The sequence below is a fragment of the Nerophis lumbriciformis genome, linkage group LG09 (assembly GCF_033978685.3).
Source record: "Nerophis lumbriciformis linkage group LG09, RoL_Nlum_v2.1, whole genome shotgun sequence".
In the NCBI taxonomy this organism is placed as follows: Eukaryota; Metazoa; Chordata; class Actinopteri; order Syngnathiformes; family Syngnathidae; genus Nerophis; species Nerophis lumbriciformis.
This window is the reverse complement of record NC_084556.2, coordinates 37,801,758-37,824,612: the sequence shown is the minus strand read 5'-3', so window position 1 is coordinate 37,824,612 and position 22,855 is coordinate 37,801,758. Positions and strand designations below refer to the sequence as shown.

The window sequence follows — 22,855 nt, the reverse complement described above, 5'->3', positions numbered from 1 at the left end:
AGGAAATATGTCTCTGGACACATGAGGACTTTGAATATGACCAATGTATGATCTTGTAATGACTTGGTATCGGCGGATTGATACACACATTTGTGGTATCATCCAAAACTAATGTAAAGCATCCAAACAACAGAAGAATAAGTGTTGGTTACATTTTACCAGAAGTGTAGATAGAACATGTTAAACGAGAAACTAAGCAGATATTTACAGTAAATTAACAAGTAGATTAATTATTCATTTTCTACCACTTGTCCTTAATAATTTTGACAAAATAATACAATGATAAATGACACAATATGTTACTGCATATGTCAGCAGACTAAATTAGGAGCCTTTGTTTGCTTACTTAATACTAAAAGACAAGTTGTCTAGTATGTTCACTATTTTATTTAAGGACAAACTTGCAATAAGAAACATATGTTTAATGTACCGTAAGATTTTTTGCTAAAATAAAGCCAATAATGCCACTTTTTGTGGTCCCCTTTATTTAGAAAAGTATCGAAAAGTACCAAAAAGTATCGAAATAATTTTGGAGCCGGTACTGGTACCAAATTATTGGTATCGGGACAACACTAATAGGAAGTGTTTATAAGTGTGTGTGAAAGCTGTATGGGGAGGCTTATAGGGACTTTAAATTAGGGTTCTATCAGCCGATATCAAAAATGGATATTTTTCATGACCTATCAGAAAATAAGGACCAGGAGAAAAATATATTGAATGTAAATATTTGTATTTAAAATGTAACCTTCCTCTAATTAGAATCCCCTCAGCTATCAAGGCAGAAAACCATGGAATACACTCAAACAAACAGGGTAAACAAAATTCTAAAATCACAATTACCATTAACAATTACCTCTTAAAATTAATGTGCAAAAATAAGGAATTGGTGAGAAATGTTTAATAAAGTGTAACGGAATAGTGCAAAGTGTAAAAATGTAAACAGAGAAACCTGGGAAGAACTATTTTGTGTGCAGCTAAAGTGGTGTGGTATTACTGATTACGAGTGCCTGGGTCTGACTACGGTCCGTTTTTAAAAAATATTTTAAAAAACGCCTTACTGTCGAGGTAACTTTTCCTGTTTTGCCCTCTGCAGCACTGATTTATAGTTTTACTTCTCACTCCATGTAAAGAATCAACCGCGAGTCAACAAAGATGGCGCAACCAAACATGATAGTTGATACTGTTACCTGATGTCACTCCCACTGATCAGTGATCACTTCCTGTGTTGCTCTGTTACCAGAGAGCGAGTGCCTTTGTTCATGCAACTTTGCAACTTCCGGTGTCTTCCGAGGAAGAAGAACATTTTTTTAACATTTTATCGAACACATTTTTATTAATATCGATTATGGGTCTATCGCGATATATCTTGATATCGTTTTATCGCCCAGCCCTAGCTTATTTTATCCAGGTGTCCGACAAAGCGACAGTGTTTCTGACAACTTCCCAGAAATGTAATTGTAACTTAATTGTTGACATCATATTCCATGTTTTGTTGCATTTGTACAATTGGCGTTTAAAGCTTACGGTCACCAAAGTTTGTTTTTAACTGCATCAAACATGGCAAGCAAGAAATCTGTGCATTTTACTATTTAACCTATTGCATTTTGGACTGAAATTCAATCAGGCAAGGTTTGAGTCATCAAAATACAGAACTCAGAGGCTATCCTCTAAGTCAGGGAAAGCAAAGCAGCCACAGCAGCAGCAGCAGCAGCAGCAGCAGCAGCAGCAGAAAACAGTCAAGACTGTTCAGGGTGAAAATTGCAACTCAGGGAAAATTATAGAGGCTGATAAAGTGATAACTGTAACGGATCTGAACACATTCTTTAGGAAATGAGAGATTAACACAATAGAAGATGGGAAAGCCGGAAGCGAAGCAGGCTGGGATGACTCACACATGGCCGTACCAGACTGAGAATGTCTGCTGGAAGCCTCCGTCGTAGCCCACCTCCCAGGACACGTTGGCCCAGGTGGAGGATGCCACCACTTGGACGCTGGTGGGGGAGTGCGGGCTTGTGCCTGCAGGGGAAATGTCTTGTTAAAAGGGTGTAGTACTCTTGTCGTCTCCTCACAGTGGGGTTATTTATTATTTTGGTTTTATTATGCATGGTGCATGTGGTACACATGCACCATGCATAATAATATTGACATAATAATATTGCATATAATATTGCTCACATACCATGAGGTGGTATGTGAGCAATATGTACTATTAATTACTCAGTTTTTCAATGCATTTTACTTTTGTTGCTCCATGTAAAAAGGGCACTGTTCAAGTGGCAACTAGTCGCGGCAACTCTGTGCTCTTTAATATACCCCGTGGGGTTCTTTAATGTTTCTCTCTTGATTACATGTGTTTTTTACCTTTTGGTTTAAATACTTTTTTGTACTTTTTGAGTCTGCGCTGCAGCCACATAATTTTCCCATTGTGTGACAAATAAAAGTCTATTCTATACCATAAAGACTGTAAACACATCACTCCAAAGCCATACAGATTATTTAAGTGCTAATTTTGTGTTATGGAAAGCCATTTCATATCTTATAAGAGAAACGATCTTCAAGATAATTCCATAATTGAAGGTAATTTGTCAAAAAATTCAAACCGCAAATCTATATTTAGTCTCCCCCAAGGCAAACTGAATAATGTGATTGGGTCGTCTCTCCGACCGTGGTGGACAACTTTGAGCTCTTGGGCCATTTTGCGTTTTTTTTTTTTTTTTTTTTTTTTTTAAGGTGACAAACAGGCCAAACCACACAAAAACTAGCTCCAATGCATTAAGTATAACACATACATAATTTGTTCTTATAGTAAAACGTATTGCTGTGTTGTAATATTTATGTTAGGTTAGTGTTCTCAGAGAACCTCCTGTCATTTTGCAAATCCAATTCGACTCGAAAAGGGATTGCAATAATTGTGAAATATCTGACCTGCTGAAAAAATGGAAAGTATTCTGCCAACTGTTGTTAAGCTCCACCAAAAAAAAAGCACTAAAGTTAATCTTCATCAAAGGGTTTTGATTAGGGCGGTCAAACAATTAAAAATACCTAATCGCAACAAATCACATTTTGTCCACAGTCAACTCAAAATAAATCACGATTAATTCCAAACAGAAATGTTTTATCTCAATTAAGTGTACCTTTTAAAATGTACACCATACATGGGACTGGACAATGTCAAAACAGATTCTGGGTGAGTAAAATCATAAGCATTTGAAAACATTGCTTCTGTAGTAAAACTCCGAATTGTAACTTGTCTAAATTACGACTAAACAATACTGTCTTCCATTTCAGATATACAGTAAATTTGTGTTTTTTTTTTGTTATTGTTACATTAATCTGTTGTCACGGCCAGGGCGCATTCCAATGCGCCCTCATTTTTGCGCCCTGCTTGGCGAGCCTCGGGTTGCGCCCACAGCCGCGTCACGCCCACATGCCGGCAAGGCTGTGGGCGATCAGCAATCTGCGCACCTGGACCTGATGAGAGGGAGCTGTGTAAAGGACCAGTGGACCCAAGGATCCGCTCGGGAACTTAGTTTCTCCATGGTGTATCGTAAGCCTACTCTAGCTTGATGCTCTCTGTTTTCCCTCTGCGATTTCCCTCCGTGCCTGACTTCCTTGTTTGTCCTCCCACCGTGCCCTCCCGAGTTTTGCCCTTGGTGATTCTTCCGTTGACCCTTGCCCGGACACGGACTTTGTCACTCCTCTCCTGCCCTGGACCACCTGCCTGCCCCACGGACTGCCTCGTTCCTTCGCTCTCAATACTTGGTAACACACACTTCAGCTAACTACTCTACACATAGACTCACACACACACACTCTTGGGTTTTGACACTCTCCATTTCCTTGGTTTAGTTTATTAGTTAGTATTGTTTATTATTATATATATTGACTATATATATATATATATATGTATATATATATATATATATATATATATATATATATATATATATATATATATGTAATACATTATTGAACATTACTGCGCCCTGCTGTCTGAGCCGTCATCTCCCTCTGTCAAACCATAACATCTGTAGATTCAATAATAGTTAACAGCAGTAGCTAACTTTTGCCAAATCGCTATCATAAGCCAACAAAGATGACAGTTTTACCCTCGTCTATGATTTGTTAACAGTGAAACCATATAATACTGTTAAGAGGCTTTGCACCCTTCCTCACCCGCTCGTGGCGCGCCAATGGCATACATTATGAACATTTTCGCACACTAATTTGCCGCGTTGGATGACATAGTAGCACAGGGGCCTGCAGCACAGCTCAGAGCGCACACACCAGTGCCGAAGTGCAGTCAACAATTACATGTGTTGTGTCTTTCAGTGTTTTTTAATATTATACAACCTAATTAATGGCAAGCGTTGCATAGCGTTGCTAACACTGGCTAGTAACAAATAGTTTCAGTTGAGATTGTATGTTTCATATGTTTTTACTTCTGGCTATACCAATGTTGTAGTTTAGTGGCCACTTGTTCTTCTACTGCTTGTGTGTGTTACACTGGGGCGTGTCTTGCATGTTCCAAGACAATAGGGGACGGGATAAAATGCCTACAACACCCTGGAAAGTTAGCGCCCTTTAGGCAGCTGCCTAAATGTTGCAAACAGTCACTATAAAGGCCTACTGAAACCACTACTACCGACCACGCAGTCTGATAGTTTATATATCAATGATGAAATCTTAACATTGCAACACATGCCAATACGGCCGGGTTAGCTTACTAAAGTGCAATTTTAAATTTTGCGCGAAATATCCTGCTGAAAACGTCTCGGTATGATGACGTCTGCGCGTGACGTCACGGATTGTAGAGGACATTTTGGGACAGCATGGTGGCCAGCTATTAAGTCGTCTGTTTTCATCGCAAAATTCCACAGTATTCTGGACATCTGTGTTGGTGAATCTTTTGCAATTTGTTCAATGAACAATGGAGACAGCAAAGAAGAAAGCTGTAGGTGGGAAGCGGTGTATTGCGGGCGGCTGCAGCAACACAAACACAGCCGGTGTTTCATTGTTTACATTCCCGAAAGATGACAGTCAAGCTTTACCATTGGCCTGTGGAGAACTGGGACAACAGAGACTCTTACCAGGAGGACTTTGAGTTGGATACGCAGACACGGTACCGTGAGTACGCATGCAGCTGCGGCTTCCAAACATTTGATCGCTTGCCCGTACGTGCGTGCCGCTATGTGCATGTCACGTACGTAACTTTGGGGACTTTGGGGAAATATATGTGCTGTATGAACTTTGGGGAGGTGAACGGTACTTTGGGCTGTGGGATTGAGTGTGTTGTGCAGGTGTTTGAGTTGTATTGGCGGGTTATATGGACGGGAGGGGGGAGGTGTTTTTTATGCGGTATTAATTTGTGGCATATTAAATATAAGCCTGGTTGTGTTGTGGCTAATATAGTATATATATGTCTTGTGTTTATTTACTGTTTTAGTCATTCCCAGCTGAATATCAGGTCCCACCCGCCTCTCACAGCATCTTCCCTATCTGAATCGCTCCCACTGCCCTCTAGTCCTTCACTCTCACTTTTCTCAACCACAAATCTTTCATCCTCGCTCAAATTAATGGGGAAATTGTCGCTTTCTCGATCCGAATCGCTCTCGCTGCTGGTGGCCATGATTGTAAACAATGTGCAGATGTGAGGAGCTCCACAACCTGTGACGTCACGCTACTCGTCTGCTATTTCCGGTACAGACAAAGCTTTTTTATCAGTGACCAAAAGTTGCGAACTTTATCGTCGATGTTCTCTACTAAATCCTTTCAGCAAAAATATGGCAATATCGCGAAATGATCAAGTATGACACATAGAATGGACCTGCTATCCCCGTTTAAATAAGAAAAGCACACGGACACGTCATTGTTTTTTGTTTGTGGGTTGTGTTGCCTTTGCTTTTTTGTGCATTATTTGTATTTGTGCCATGATGCAATCACATTACCTATGACTTGGACATGCGTGCTGGCAGTGACACTCGTTGCAACGTTGGTGGCAACACATTCCCATTCTCCATGGTCCTCCTTTGTCAGTGACTTGAACTGTAAGCTGCCTCGAGGCAGAACATTGTGCTTGCTTTTACTGGACTTTCCCACCTGTAGGTCACCCAAACATGGGACAGATAAATCCTATTAGGCCATGTCCACAAGAAAATAGATTTTTTTTTTTTTTTTAAACACACATTTTCCAGAGGCGATGTTAAAAAATCTCCTTCAACATTAGTGAAGTTAAAAAAAAACTTGAGGTAGACACTTCACCCTTGCTCCTGATGGGTCGTGGTTAGGGCCTTGCATGGCAGCTCCCGCCATCAGTGTGTGAATGTGTGTGTGAATGGGTGAATGTGGAAATAGTGTCAAAGCGCTTTGAGTACCTTGAAGGTAGAAAAGCGCTACACAAGTATAACCCATTTACCATTTACATGGACACAACATGCAAGTTACAAGTTAATAACCTAATGTTCTGTTGTATGTTTGAACAACACTAAATAATGTTGCACATTTTTCTGACACAAACCAAAAAACTCATTTGAAGGCAGAGTGTTTGAAACTCTCCACTCTAGTTTTTCAAAAGATTTGCATGTGGACCAGAAGCCTAAACCCGCTGAAAAGTATCTGTCATACATTTGATCGTTTTCGTGTGAACATGGCCTAAAATACAACACAATAACGATGTGAACAAACAATGGAAGGCCCGTGAATCAAACACATTTCTAACAAACCTAAAAGTTCAGAAATACTCTAAAGCAGTGGTCCCCAACAATGTTCCCTCTAATTTTTCATGTGTGTGAGCAAACGCACAAACTCCCTGAGCATTCAGTGGAGCCCATGTGAGCAACATCAGACGTGCACACTGTGGCCACACAAGCGTCACACCTGTCCCAAACCTGACCTCATAACAATTTAAATGTTGTATTAAAATAATTTTCTGATATAAGTGATTTTGCCCTCTTACAATGACAATAACAAAAAAACATGTTTTTCATGACCTATGTGCTAGTATTGTATGTCTTTAAAAGAAATGTTAGCCCTTTCAGAGATTACATTTAGTTCTTGTAACTTTCTGTCTGTAAAATACATCTTTTTATTAGCATTTATGAAATCTAGTGACAATATTTCATGAATAATATCCTTAGATTAACATTCTTAATAAATGGCAGTAAAATAAGCACACATCTGATTGAGGAGTCAGAGTGTTACAACCTGGCATTTACACATTGTGTGGCGTTGGGGTTGTCCGACTTTTTGTGTGGCCATAAACGCAGCACTGGCTAAGTGCCAAGAGTGCGTGTGTTGGTGCAGGTGAGAGAGCGAGCGGCTTCTGTTGAAACGACGGATGATAACGTTGGTTTAAGCCTGGTTTGTATGGCAGAAAATTACCAGTTTTTATAGATACAAGTTTTTTTTAACTCATGTTTTTGGTGTGGTTACAAACAGTTTTGCTCAATAAAGTGATTGATGGAATTCCTGTCTGTAAAGTGTCTCGACAGACGATAATTGAACTGTGTTGACAAAGATTGTTTTATTCATTGGGGCCACTCTTGTTGTCACCTGTCACTCATAGAGTTGCATTGCAAAATCATACAGAATAAATTGTAATGTGTTTATTTTGTTTAAAGTTCAGATGGGATTTTTGATTTCCTGCGCGGCATTAATTTGTTGTGCACAGAGAACGTGTGAGCGGTGCGCAATTGCGCAGGCGCGCACCTTAGAGGGAACACGTTGGTCCCCAACCACCGGTCCGGGGACCGGCACCGGTCCGTGACGCATTTGCTACCGGGCCGCACAGAGACATTAAATCATTTATAACCAACCGTTTTTTTCTCCTAATTAACTTTCGCCTGTCCCACCAGACACACCAATAAGCTTGTTCATAAATGTATTGTAAAACTCCAGATAGGAAGTTGCCATTTGCTATATTTCTTACATATTTGTTACATGGGACAATGCACATTAATAAACATAATAAATGTAAAGATGCCAAATCGTAGCTAAAAGCCAGGTTCCATCTGCAGTCTGTGGCAGGTTGATGAAACTAAGACCAGGGAAGATCAGGAACAAAGTGACCATAGTAGTTTAAGTGCATAAAGCAGATGGAGAAGTGCTAAATCGTTGCATATAATAATGGTGCTGAAGGAAGACGATACACATCTCCTTTGGTCTAGTAAGTTCAAGTGCACATAGTCCTATTACACAAGTAGTTGGCAATAACAGATATATTTACGCATGGAAAATTGGACCAAAAAAATCTAACAGTGTATCTATGTATGAAATATTGCACAAAATATGAATACCGTATTTTTCGGACTATAAATCGCAGTTTTATTCATAGTTTGGCCGGGGGTGCGACTTATACTTAGGAGCAATTTATGTGTGAAATTATTAACACATTACTGTAAAATATCAAATAATATTATTTAGCTCATTCACGTAAGAGACTAGAAGTATAAGATTTCATGGGATTTAGCGATTCTTTGCATGGGTTGAGAAGACAAACTAAAAATGAGCGCCGCAGTGAGCGAAAAAATTGTGGATAAAACAGGAAAAGTTATCTGGACAGTATTGTAGTTTTTGGGGGGATTTTTTTTAGAAACGAACTGTAGTCAGACCGATGTGGTCTGTAAGTTAGGCAAGGCGCTCGTCCCCACTAAGACCGGTAATACCACACCACATTAGCTCCACCCACCCTTGAGCACAAAACCTACAGAAAAAAAGTCCTATTCAAGTTACTCTATGTTTACATTTTCACACTTTGCACTATTTTGTTAAACTTAAGTTTAAGAGGTTACTGTTAAGTGTTTTAAGACTATGTTTACACTGCACTTACATTGGATTTTTTTTTAAACTGAATTTTTCCAGCTGACTGTCTACACTGCAAGTAAAATGTCATATTTATCAGACTCCAGTATATGCACAGGCCCCAATGTGGCCCCAATGTGACCCCAACGTCACATGCATGCGCAGTAAAGTAAAACAAAGGAAGTTGACCGTATTCGGTAAATGAACAAGGAAGTCGCTACTATTACAAAATAAAATAAGTCGCCACAACTTCAAAAATGTGTGTTTTGTTGGTTTTTTTTAATGTAAAAATACATTAAAGTAATATAATGTATGAATGGATGTATATAGTGTAATATATACAGTACATATGCTGAACAAGGGGATGGGTCAAATGCAGAGGACAAATTTCACCACACCTAGTGTGTGTGTGACAATCATTGGTACTTTAACTTGAACTTTTAACTTAACATATATTTTTATGGCTGTTAAGTAGAGGAAACACAGACATCAGCGCGGATCTACGTAAGCTAGAGGACGGCGTGGTGCAGTGGGGAGAGTGGCCGTGCTAGCAACCTGAGGTTTCCTGGTTCGATCCCCACCTTCTACAAACCTTGTCACATCTATTGTGTCCTTGAACAAGACACTTCACCCTTGCTCCTGATGGGTCGTGGTTAGGGCCTTGCATGGCAGCTCCCGCCATCAGTGTGTGTGAATGGGTGAATGTGGAAATAGTGTCAAAGCGGTTTGAGTACCTTGAAGGTAGAAAAGCACTATACGAGTATAACCATACTTGCCAACCTTGAGACCTTTGATTTCGGGAGGTGGGGGGCGGGGAGGGGGCGTGGCGTGGTTAAGCGGGGAGGAGTATATTTACAGCTAGGATTCACCAAGTCAAGTATTTCATATATATATTTACATATATATATATATACATATATATATATAGATATATATATATATATACATATATATATATAGATATATATATATATATATATATATATATATATATATATATATATATATATATATATATATATATATATATATAAGTATATATAAGAAATACTAAGTCAAGTATTTCATATATATATATATACATACATACATACATACATACATACATACATACATATATATATATATATATATATATATATATATATATAAATAAAATAAATACTTGAATTTCAGTGTTCATTTATTTACACATATACACACACATAACACTCATCTACTCATTGTTGAGTTTAGGGTTGAATTGTCCATCCTTGTTCTATTCTCTGTCACTATTTTTCTAACCATGCTGAACGCCCTCACTGATGATGCATTGCTGTGTGGCACGCAAAAAGTGCCTTCATCAAATGCACTAGATGGCAGTATTGTCCTGTTTAAGAGTGTCACAACATTGCTGTTTACGGCAGACAAACTGCTTTACGGTAGACGAAATGCTGTAGTTGTGTGTTACCGCGCTGGGAGGACGTTAATGAAACTGCCTAACAATAAACCCACATAAGAAATCAAGAACTCGCCCTCGATCATTCTACAGTTATAACGTGATTGGGCAGGTACGCTGTTTATATTGTGTGCCTGAATTTCGGGAGATTTTCGGGAGAAAATTTGTCCCGGGAGGTTTTCGGGAGAGGCGCTGAATTTCGGGAGTCTCCCGGAAAATCTGGGAGGGTTGGCAAGTATGAGTATAACCCATTTACCATAGCTTTATTTTTCAACTCACTTAAAGAACTTAGGCAATGTGCGTAACATGTAAGCAAATGCGGCACAGCGGATATGTCAATTCCGGTCTTTCAACAATCGCTATTTCTTTGGAATTAAAATATAAATATATATTCATATATTACATATAACCTATTATTTGTGCACTTGACTAGTGATGCACCGAAAGTTTGGCGGCCGAAAAAAGACTCTGCTCACCAAAACTGAATGTTGTAATGAAGTATCCACTTCCGCTGGCGAGCTGCGTCCTTGCCCGCGCGCAAGAATGACGTAGCGCGCACAAAGATGACGAAAAAGTCGCATTCGGGTCACATTTGACAATATCAGATTCAAATAGGACTTGAACTACCTCCTGACGTGGCCTGAATCAGCTAAGAAAGTATCAGATTTGAAGCACTTTGGAGCATTTAGACTGGCAAAAAAAAATCTGATCTGTATCACCTAAGGGCAAAAAAAATCTGGTTGAGTGTGCAGTGTAAACAGGGCCAATGTGATTTTAGAATTTTGTTTACATTGATTGTTTGAGTGTTTTCCATGGTTGTGCTGACATTTCCTTTACTTTCTGCCTTGATAGCTGAGGTGATTATAATCAGTGGAAGGTTACATTTTAATTAAAAGTGTTTACATTTTCCCCCTGGTCCTTATTTTACAATAGGTCATGAAAAATATACATTTTTGGTATCGGCCGATATAAAAAAAAAACTTAAATGGTGATAAAGGTTTTCAGCCATATCGCCCAGCTCTATGCTAAATGTTTACATACTGTAATTCATTACCCAGAAGGCTTAGCGCCCAAGCCAGGAACCTGAACAATTGTGCGGTTTGAGCAATAAGTATTTCATATATTGTTACATGTTGGTTCTGTTTTGTTTACAGAAGAAACAAGTTTTGATTAGACAGTTGACGTCAAATTCGATTGCAAGATTTGATTTGATGTGCGGGGAAGTTTGGACATTGGACAAAGTTGTGAGGCCGTACATTTGTGACATTGCACATTCCTGGAGGGACCAGGTAATTACATGATAAATAAAATGTTCCAATAAACAAAAAAATGAGTAACGTAATAGTTTGCAAGGTTTCTTTTTATGAAAGTGCATCAATGCAGACGAGTTTGAACAGTATAATGATTTCTTTTAGTAAATGAAAGTTCCTAATTAGGTGAGTTGCAGCCTTAATAGTTCCACATCTAGGAGATGAACCTGCCAGATCTCAAACTTAGAGTAAACACAATTTGCTTAAATACTATTGTTTGATGTCATCCATTTCCACATAATATGTTGTTGCTTCCTCTCAATATAAAATATATCCTTGGATGAACTTAATATTTTCTTGTCATCCAGTATATGATCACATACATGCATATATCATAGCATCATACCTTCCTCCATGTTATATTAGGGAATGGGTCACCCTCTGCCTCACATGGGATAACAAGTTCTCTCCCAGCCTCCTGTCTGTACTCCCCTCCAGGGACCACTGAGAATTTGGGAGGGTCCTGTCAGGGTTGAAAGTCAGCATAGGTAAGGATGAAGTGTTCTTATACATTTACTAATTACAGTGCTAAATTTAAATGCCCTGTGATGAGGTGGCGACTTGTCCAGGGTGTACCCCGCCTTCCGCCCGATTGTAGCTGAGATAGGCTCCAGCGCCCCCCGTGACCCCAAAGGGAATAAGCGGTAGAAAATGGATGGATGGATGGAGTGCTAAATTTGACCTCCAGTTGTTTCCATGTTTGAAATAAACGTTGACCAGTGACGTGCGGTAGCCATTTTACACCATCATCATCATCATCATTTCTTTTTATTCCTTTCATGAAAATGCATATACACAAGCCATGTACAGTTCACACTTTCATTGTTTTTTGTTGTTTATACATTTCCATGATCAGAAAGGAGCAGATGGAAGAATAGTATTCTTATATTTATCTGCCTCCTTTTTTAACACAAATTATTTTGGATGACTGTTCCCTCCACCAACACCCGAACTCCAACATACTTTTTAATTTTCGTTTAAGCATTTTCACAATGACACGTCCAATCAAAATCAAAAATCAGTTTGACATAATTCCGGTTGTCTCTTTTTGTAACTATTTTTAAATTAAAAAATATTCTTGCAACTTTTTAAGTATTTCTTTTGAGAATTCCATGCTTTCACACCAACAACAGACAAGCACATTTGTTTCAAATTTGTTCTCACTCTTGGATGTTTAAAATCATACGGCCTTCTCTCATTCTCATCTTTAGACGTGAACACAAATAACTTTTGTAAGTCCTTCGGAAGAACTTTATTTCTAGCTTTGAACATCACTACTAGAATATGCAATTCTACAAAGTCTTTTAGTTTTAATTATCCTGACCTAATGAAGAGTGGATTTGTGTGGTCTCTATATCCTACTCTAAAAATAATACGCATTGCTCTTTTCTGTTAAAGAAATAAAGGTATTATGTTGCTGTGATATGTATTTCCCCATATTTCTGCACAATATTTGAAATAAGGTTGAATAATTGAGCAATATAACATTCTCATTGTATTATATGGGAAACTGCATTTAACCTTGTTCAAAATAAATAAGCTTTTAGATACCTTATTTTTCACATGCAATTTATGAGCTTTCTATGTCAACTTTTCATCTTGGATGACCCCAAGAAATGTGATTCCAGACACCTTCTCAATTTGTACATTGTTTATGGATAAACTAACTTTGACCAAGTTTTTTTCTTTTCTTTTTTTTTTTTTAACTTAAATTCATAAGCTCTTTGAGTATAATGTCAATATCAAATACTTGTTGTTCCCAATTGCTTTGATAACATGAATAAAATATATGGAGTGTTTCTTACCTTTTTATTTTTTTATCTGAAGCAGCCCTCTATCTTTCATGACAACGTACTTTGTGCATAATTGTGTCTTAAAGTCCAATTTAGGTAAGAATTTGATTACAGTAATTCTCCATATTGGCAGACACGTTCATTATTTTCATTTCATTCAAAGCATCAAAACATTGTTTTTGCATCTGACAATAAAACCCAAAAATGTTGGCTTACTGTATTGCAAATGCCATTTTTGTTATAAATAAAGTTGGCTTCCGCTGGTTAAACATTGTAGAGACATGCGTTTGCTACCCCAATTCTCCCAGTGTGGCGACTCAGAGTACCACTTAGACATTGGAGGATCTGAGCTTCCAGCCTCTCTTCTTCCTAACAATAATGATGTCACACTTACATTCTAAACATTAAACAGGCTGTACAAACTAGGGTAAATGGGGTAAAATGCATCTGCAAACATTTTAGCGACACTGTGCAAACAGACCCTTCCTCGTACTCTTCTACACACACACACACAAGTAAGGAGGTGAAGCGAAGCGGCAACAGACGCTGCAGCCTCATTTGTAAAACCTAATGGACAAATATTAATATTTGTTTTATGGTTATAATTTTTGTTTTATTCTCTTTTCTCACCTGCCTACCTTGACCACACATCCCTGATGTAGACATACTGTAAACATTGGGCAACACTGGCCAGACAACTTTTTGTAGCATCACTAAACCTACCAGTTACATTAACTGCAGTTTAAATCACTGCTATTCAATCATTTTTGTTATGCCCCCCTTAGGAAGAAGAAAACATTTGCCCCACTCTCCGACTATATAGTATCTGTTGCCTATAAAATTGTTATGAGTACACCTCTGCATAACATTGTAGCCTATTAACAATAGAGAAAACAAAACAAAAAATATTTTTTTATTCTGTAACAGGAAAGATTTAAAGCGCATCAATGTAAGTGAAAAAAAAATCCTCATTTAAACTATAAACATTTTCTGATCAACTTAAACTATTTGATACTGAAAAATAAAATAAACTCAATAAACAATAACACATTAAAATTGATCAACAACATTAACTCAGGAGCACAATATATACAACACTTATGCCTACAAAACAAAAATGAATAGACTTGTGTTCATTTTCTTTTTTTAAATCAAACTGAAGTCATGTTTAATGGATACAATAAGTGTGTTTTTAGTGTACCGTATTTTTCGCACTATAAGTCGCAGTATTTTTCATTGTTTGGCCAGGCTCCAGTGCGACTTATATGTTTTTTTCCTTTTTTATTATGCATTTTCGGCAGGTGCGACTTTTACTCCGGTGCGACTTATACTCCGAAAAATACGGTACATCTTTTTGAAGCATGATATTGCATGATACAGATAAAGTATGTTCCCTGGGGTCACTGCGCTTCCCCCAAGGGGGCTCGCCCTACTTTTTGAGAAGAACTGGTTTAAATGCAGGCCCAAAAGAGTTTGAACAATGTTAGTTGGCTGAAATGTAGCATTAATAGCTGTGTGTAATGCCAGCTTACTGCTTTTGTCTTATCTACTTGTCGATGTCTGTTTACGTCAAGGTCCAGCGCTCTGCTCACTTCAAGCATGTTTTAAAAGATGTAATCCACTTGGGACGTCTTTTGGTATATTTGAGAATGTGTTAAAATGCTCTCCCCCTCCCATTACCTTGTTTCAAAAACTGATAAAATACGTGGAGTTGAATAGGGCTTTTTCTTTCTGTCCTGCAAAAAAAAAGGTGTGGCCAGGATGCATGACGTCATTTCCTGGAGCTCTAAAAAACTAAATCATACAGTAACAAGTAGAGATGTCCGATAATATCGGCAGGCCGATAAATGTGTTAAAATGTAATATCGGAAATTATCGGTATGGTTTTGTTTTTTTTATCGGTATGGTTTTTTTTTTTTTTTTTTATTAAATCAACATAAAAGACTTAAGATACACTTACAATTAGTGCACCAACCCAAAAAACCTCCCTCCCTCATTCACACTCATTCACACAAAAGGGTTGTTTCTTTCTGTTATTAATATTCTGGTTCCTACATTATACATCAATATATATCAATACAGTTTGCAAGGGATACAGTCCGTAAGCACACATGATTGTGCGTGCTGCTGGTCCACTAATAGTACTAACCTTAAACAGTTAATTTTACTCATTTTCATTAATTACTAGATTCTATGTACGGTAACTGTTTTTATATTGTTTTACTTTCTTTTTTATTCAAGAAAATGTTTTTAATTTATTTATCTTATTTTATTAATTTTTTTAAAAAGTACCTTATCTTCACCATACCTGGTTGTCCAAATTAGGCATAATAATGTGTTAATTCCACGACTGCATATATCGGTTGACATCGGTATCGGTAATTAAAGAGTTGGACAATATCGGAATATCGGATATCGGCAAAAAGCCATTATCGGACATCCCTAGTAACAAGCCCTAACCCTGATGGGCTCCATTCGCATAGACTTCTGCCAATAATTCCTTTGTGATGTTTTTAATAGTGAGCTTGCAAACGCACCTTTAGCACCAGGGGAGCGGGAGGGGACCATCCCATGGAACCCAGGGCATTGTAAGGCATGCAGGTATAGGTGCCGAGAGAATCCTCTGTCACCTCTGCCACACGGATGCTCCCATCCTCCATTTGGCTCCAACCAGGGTACTGTGAATGGGAGTCATTAATTGCCATTTGTAAATATAATGAAATATTTTTTCATATAAATGTGTAAAACTATAGCAAGCTTTAAAAGAAAACATGCACTGTCTTTTGCAATTATACTGATGTGGGAAAAGAACGCATGTCTATTTTCAACGCATTCTAGACAGTAAAAAAACTGCTAATGTTAACAATGCATGTAACTGGGATTCTACTATTTCACCTGTAACGCGGTCTAAAACCACATCCAAATACCACCAACAACGCTCCATTTATGTGTTGTGACCTGCATTTCATGTTATTGTAAGCGCTAACACAGAGGAACTACTTTTTTGGCGTGGTGACACAACGCCTTGCTCACAGTGCCTCAAGCTACTATCGAGAACCGGGAGGTACGCTTGCAGCGACTGGAGTTGGTGCTGCTGCTGAATGGCCTTGAGTTTGGAAAAGTTTGAAAATTAAAATTTCCACACAATGCAGGCTAAAAAATAGGACCGACAGAAACAGTGGATAGACTAGCTCTAACAAATAGCACGGAGCATAAGACCTGATAACATTGCTAGGAAGGCTGCGCAAAATGCAGCCTTCCCAGCATTTTTCATCTGAGGAGTAGGGCTGGGCGATATAGACTAAAACCCATATTCCGGTATTTTTAGGCCGAATCACGATATATATCGGCATTTTAAACAAAACGTGCCAAATGTTTAGTTTAAACTTAACACCACATTACTGTTACTAGTGTTCTGAAAATTACTTTTGAAAAGTAATTCATTAAAGTTACTTGTTACTTAACCAAAAAAGTAATTTAATTACCAATATAATTACTCTTTGATAAATGTAATTTTGAATATATGTCATATGCAGTTGAGATAAGTTAATGAGAGCAACGTGTGCGTGCGTGTATGTGCCTTTAAAAGGTGTTGTCTGTTGCTAAGCGACGTGGGGCATTTGCCAGGGTTTCAGCTAAACTGTATTTGTTAGCTTTAGCAGTTAGCAGCGACAGTTTGTCGGCTCTGACGGTGGTTCTGTTGAATCTTTTCACCGGCTTGTATTACCCCTGGTTTAAAAAAGGAGACGCCACAAGCCGCCGCCAGAGTAGCTCTGGACGAGTACCAGACCCTTCCCGCGCACCGGACCCTTCCTCAGCTACAGTGCCAGCCGAGCCCCCCGGTGGCAGCGCTCAGCACTGGCCGCAAACAGCCATAACAAAGGCACATCAAAAGATACAGGTATGGCGGTATTGTCTCAAATATATATATATATATATATATATATATATATATATATATATATATATAGGTCTATTCAGGTGTACTGGAGAGGAGGCTATGCCGGATAGTCGAACCTCGGATTCAAGAGGAACAGTGTGGTTTTCGTCCTGATCGTGGAACTGTGGACCAGCTCTATACTCTCGGCAGGGTCCTTGAGGGTGCATGGGAGTTTGCCCAACCAGTCTACATGTGTTTTGTGGACTTGGAGAAGGCATTCGACCGTGTCCCTCGGGAAGTCCTGTGGGGAGTGCTCAGAGAGTACGGGGTATCGGACTGTCTGATTGTGGCAGTCCGTTCCCTGTATGATCAGTGCCAGAGCTTGGTCCGCATTGCCGGTAGTAAGTCGGACAGGTTTCCAGTGAGGGTTGGACTCCGCCAAGGCTGCCCTTTGTCACCGATTCTGTTCATAACTTTTATGGACAGAATTTCTAGGCGCAGTCAAGGCGTTGAGGGGATCTGGTTTGGTGGCTGCAGGATTAGGTCTCTGCTTTTTGCAGATGATGTGGTCCTGATGGCTTCATCTGGCCAGGATCTTCAGCTCTCACTGGATCGGTTCGCAGCTGAGTGTGAAGCGACTGGGATGAGAATCAGCACCTCCAAGTCCGAGTCCATGGTTCTCGCCCGGAAAAGGGTGGAGTGCCATCTCCGGGTTGGGGAGGAGATCTTGCTCCAAGTGGAGGAGTTCAAGTACCTCGGAGTCTTGTTCACGAGTGAGGGAAGAGTGGATCGTGAGATCGACAGGCGGATCGGTGCGGCGTCTTCAGTAATGCGGACGCTGTATCGATCCGTTGTGGTGAAGAAGGAGCTGAACCGGAAGGCAAAGCTCTCAATTTACCGGTCGATCTACGTTCCCATCCTCACCTATGGTCATGAGCTTTGGGTTATGACCGAAAGGACAAGATCACGGGTACAAGCGGCCGAAATGAGTTTCCTCCGCCGGGTGGCGGGGCTCTCCCTTAGAGATAGGGTGAGAAGCTCTGTCATCCGGGGGGAGCTCAAAGTAAAGCCGCTGCTCCTCCACATCGAGAGGAGCCAGATGAGGTGGTTCGGGCATCTGGTCAGGATGCCACCCGAACGCCTCCCTAGGGAGGTGTTTAGGGCACGTCCGACCGGTAGGAGGTCGCGGGGAAGACCCAGGACACGTTGGGAAGACTATGTCTCCCGGCTGGCCTGGGAACGCCTCGGGGTCCCACAGGAAGAGCTGGACGAAGTGGCTGGGGAGAGGGAAGTCTGGGCTTCCCTGCTTAGGCTGCTGCCCCCGCGACCCGACCTCGGATAAGCGGAAGAAGATGGATGGATGGATGGATGGATGGATGGATGGATATATATATATATATATATATATATATATATATATTTCTAAAATATACCGGTATTAACTGTAATACCGGTATATAGCCCAGCCCTACTGAGAAGTGAGGATTATGCTGAATTTACCAGCCACAATGGAGGGCAAACGTTTTGTGCTGAAAGATACAACCATCCAATCAGCCCGCATCGCAGTAAGAGTGGAAATTGTAAGTCACTCTTTTATGTTAAGCAATTATGTTTACATGATAACGCTCCAAGTATTTCATCAAGTCTGCAATTAGTGATGGCAAACACAGAACGCGCTCCCTATCTGTTGTTGCTGATGGAAGTGGCTGGAAAGAAGTTACGGAAATGCTTAAAATAAATACTGTAAATATTACTTGTTATCATGAATGTGCCTGTTAATACATTACATATATACTTACAGCATGTATATAAAACATTGCTGGAGGTTCTTGGATGTTATTTTAGAGGGCTTAATAGGCAGAATAGGTGTATCCCCATTAGCTGTATTGTTAGTTACCTCTTGTGAGCAGTTTTTCACTATCTAGAACGCACAGAAAAGGAAAAAACATGTTTGTTTTTTCACATAGTGATTGTAGATGATGGGCAAAATCAAAAGTGCAGTTTTCTTTTCAGCAATGTTAAGGTGCACATTAATTACCACAGTGAGGTGGGGTTTACCTTATCTATCCTTAGAGGAAGTCCATCTTTCTTCCACTTGACCAAAGTTACAGGTGGGTTGGCATCGACAGGACACCGGATAAAGCCTGGCAGACCGATGGCCACGTAGATGACGGATGGCATGTTAACAACACGGGCAGGATCTGGACAGAAGAGGGCATGCAGGTAAAAATCTTATTTCAAAAACACGAAGGATAGTGCAGCAAGGAAGTGCACAGGAAACGCTAGCACAAGGAAAAAAACAACAGAATGCATGGCATTGGAAGCAAGACTACATGGTCACAAACAAACGTGTGCAGGGCAGACTGGCATATAAAGAAGCCTGATTAGCAAACTGGAACAAGTGTGCCCAGATTGTCAATCAGGAACAGGTGAGGGAGACAGCGTTCAGGCAAGAGGAGTAGTGGAGGCAAACAGGATGTACAACTGAAAATAAGAGTGTGGGAAAGGAAACAATACCAAATACCGTAAAATAAATAAACAAAGTCCCAAGCTGTCATGATAGACAATACATCCAACATGGGACAACAAGTGTCTTTATTGCATATACTAAATTTATGTATCAGACAACTATGCATATTGTTTCGGATCACAACATAATAATTTAAGGACAGATTATTAGTGAAATTAGTAACAGGCCAATCCAATACAGAGTGCAGTCGTATTGCCGCAACAAGAAGTGAAAACAGCTTGTGTCGTTTGGATTATGTCATATGAATAAATGCTGTGCTAATATACCGTATTTTTCGGACTATAAATCGCAGTTTTTTTCATAGTTTGGCCGGGGGTGCGACTTATACTCAGGAGCGACTTATGTGTGAAATTATTAACACATTACCGTAAAATATCAAATAATATTATTTAGCTCATTCACGTAAGAGACTAGACGTATAAGATTTCATGGGATTTAGCGATTAGGAGTGACAGATTGTTTGGTAAACGTATAGCATGTTCTATATGTTATAGTTATTTGAATGACTCTTATCATAATATGTTACGTTAACATACCAGGCACGTTCTCAGTTGGTTATTTATGTGTCATATAACGTACACTTATTCAGCCTGTTGTTCACTATTCTTTATTTATTTTAAATTGCCTTTCAAATGTCTATTCTTGGTGTTGGGTTTTATCAAATATATTTCCCCAAAAATAGTGACTTATATATGTTTTTTTCCTTCTTTATTATGCATTTTCGGCAGGTGCGACTTATACTCCAGTGCGACTTATACTCCGAAAAACACGGTATAGTATTACTTTTCAAGGGGTTATTGGTCTGAATTACTCTCATTGTCCACAAGATGGCAGCAAAAATATATATAATTTAGAGACTGTCTGGTATTTAAGATTAATTTGAAAGCACGATGCATGACGTCTCACGGGCCAAATTGAAGTCACTGGCGGGCCACACTTGGCCCAAGGACCAAAGTTTGGACACCCATGCTGTAGACTATCGCCTGAAACCTGGAAGTGCCCGGATGTTCCTCTAGCTCACGTTAAATATATATATATATATATATCCATCCATCCATCCATCTTCTTCCGCTTATCCGAGGTCGGGTCGCGGGGGCAGCAGCCTAAGCAGGGAAGCCCAGACTTCCCTCTCCCCAGCCACTTCGTCCAGCTCTTCCTGTGGGACCCCGAGGCGTTCCCAGGCCAGCCGGGAGACATAGTCTTCCCAACGTGTCCAGGGTCTTCCCCGTGGCCTCCTACCGGTCGGACGACCCTATATATATATATATATATATATATATATATATATACTTATATATATATATATATATATATATATATATATATATAGTCAAGAAGTATCCCACACTTCTACCTTTGTAAAGCAAATGTGTACAGCAGATATGGGAATCTACATTAACAATGATTTGCCTGAGCAGCTGGACAGGAGAGATTTTAAAAAATGATAATAATAATAATTTTTGTCTTCCCGCAGGCCAGATTGTGGGCGCAGGCGGGCTGGATCTTGCCCTAGTTTTGTGGGATCCCACACTAGACTGTCTTTAGTTTTATCCTGCTTTTAAATGTGCATTTTAACTACTGTGCAGCACTTTGTGAAACTTGTTTCTTTTTTTATTGTGCAATATGAATAAAGTTGTCTAACTCTATCTGATATCAGTTGACCTTCACTTAGTTTTCACATAGTTTTAAATCAACAAGTTTCCTTTTTTTTGTAATTAAGTCAATTAGTTAGATTTTACACATTTTTACATCATAAAATTACTGTAGTTGTTTTTAATACATTCTATTGTATTGTCTTTCAAACAATCTTTGTTATCTTTTTTTTTTTTTAAATTGTGGTGTTTTGGGGGGAAAACACAGATTACATGGATTTGAATTAATTTCAATGGGCGTCACTGATTTGGGATAAAAGTGTTTTGAGTCACAAACTCAGTCATCAATTGAGCTTGTAAATTGAGATTAAGGTTATGGTATCAGCTTATTTTGAACATGCAAACAATTACAATATGAGTCCTCACATGTTTCCAGTTTCTCAAAACTGCATCAGTAGGAAGAAGCTTAATCCACACCTTTTTGTTTCATAGCAATTACTAACACATTCGTTTGTACTCAATCTGTAACACAACAGTGAATGAATAAATAAATAAATGATTAAGTAACTAAATAAATAAATGAGTATGTAAATAAATATTTATATAACAATCAATAAATAAAGTTCTTATCACGCGTGGCTAGCGTTTTACTGCGCGGATCGTTCTCCCAAGATGCAGCAGGAACTCCGGACGCAAGGTACAGGTAAGGAAACGATTTATTCCTCATAAGTCATACGGGATAATAAGTAAACAGAAAAGTGTGCCGATTGCACGGGAAGCTATGGCATAGAAAACACGAGCAAAGAAGCAAGGAATCATCAAACGTAACCGTTGCTTAAAGCAAACAAGACAGCCAGACAGCGTGTGGCGAAAAACAGGAATAAGTAGCTCTCTGATTAGTGCCCAGGAGCAGGTGAGCATCCCGAACACTAATCAGAGGCAGGTGAAACTAATCAGCACCCATGACAACTAAAACACAAACCCAGGGGTGCTGAAAACAGAACTGAGGGAGTCAAAAACTGTGTTTGCTGTTGTTGTTTTTGTCTCTCCGTCTTATCCCCCTCTTGTCCCCACAATTTCCCCTCTGTCTTCTTTTTTTTCTTTTTCTATCCCCTCCTGCTCCGGCCCGGCTGCACCAAATGATAATATAAATACATTTAATAAAGTCAAATACAAATAAGGCAACAAAAGAAGTATCCTACACTTCTCTTTTGTAAAGTAAATCTGAACAGCCGATATGGGCATCTACATCAACTATATAATTTGCCTGAGAAGCTGGACAGGACAAAAGACAAAAAAATAAAAATCCATCCATCCATCCATTTTCTACCGCTTAAAAAAATAAACAAAACATGATGCGGGCAACGGATCATGACAGTTCTCATCAATAAATAGTTAAGTAAGTTTAGATTCACATAAAGAGATCAATAAAAATGTTCAATAGGGTTCAAAATGTTTATCAGGATTCTTCTTCTTTGTACTTTTTAAATACTTCGAGTTTGAAACATTTCTC

The 22,855-nt window shown here is 39.2% G+C and overlaps 1 protein-coding gene across 7 annotated transcripts in view; it reads right to left on the bottom strand.

Annotated features, from left to right (window-relative positions):
* LOC133607332 (protein turtle homolog B-like) overlaps positions 1–22,855 on the bottom strand; it is a 250,778-nt gene that overhangs the window by 67,406 nt on the left and 160,517 nt on the right. For all 7 annotated transcript variants that reach the window (XM_061961847.2, XM_072913838.1, XM_072913840.1 and 4 more), the window contains 5 exons: positions 19,279–19,421; positions 15,878–16,018; positions 11,894–12,010; positions 5,949–6,099; positions 1,905–2,016 (listed from right to left, as the gene is read on the bottom strand). In XM_061961847.2, the coding sequence (XP_061817831.2) occupies positions 1,905–2,016; positions 5,949–6,099; positions 11,894–12,010; positions 15,878–16,018; positions 19,279–19,421 (664 nt within the window). The remainder of the gene's footprint in view (positions 1–1,904; positions 2,017–5,948; positions 6,100–11,893; positions 12,011–15,877; positions 16,019–19,278; positions 19,422–22,855) is intronic.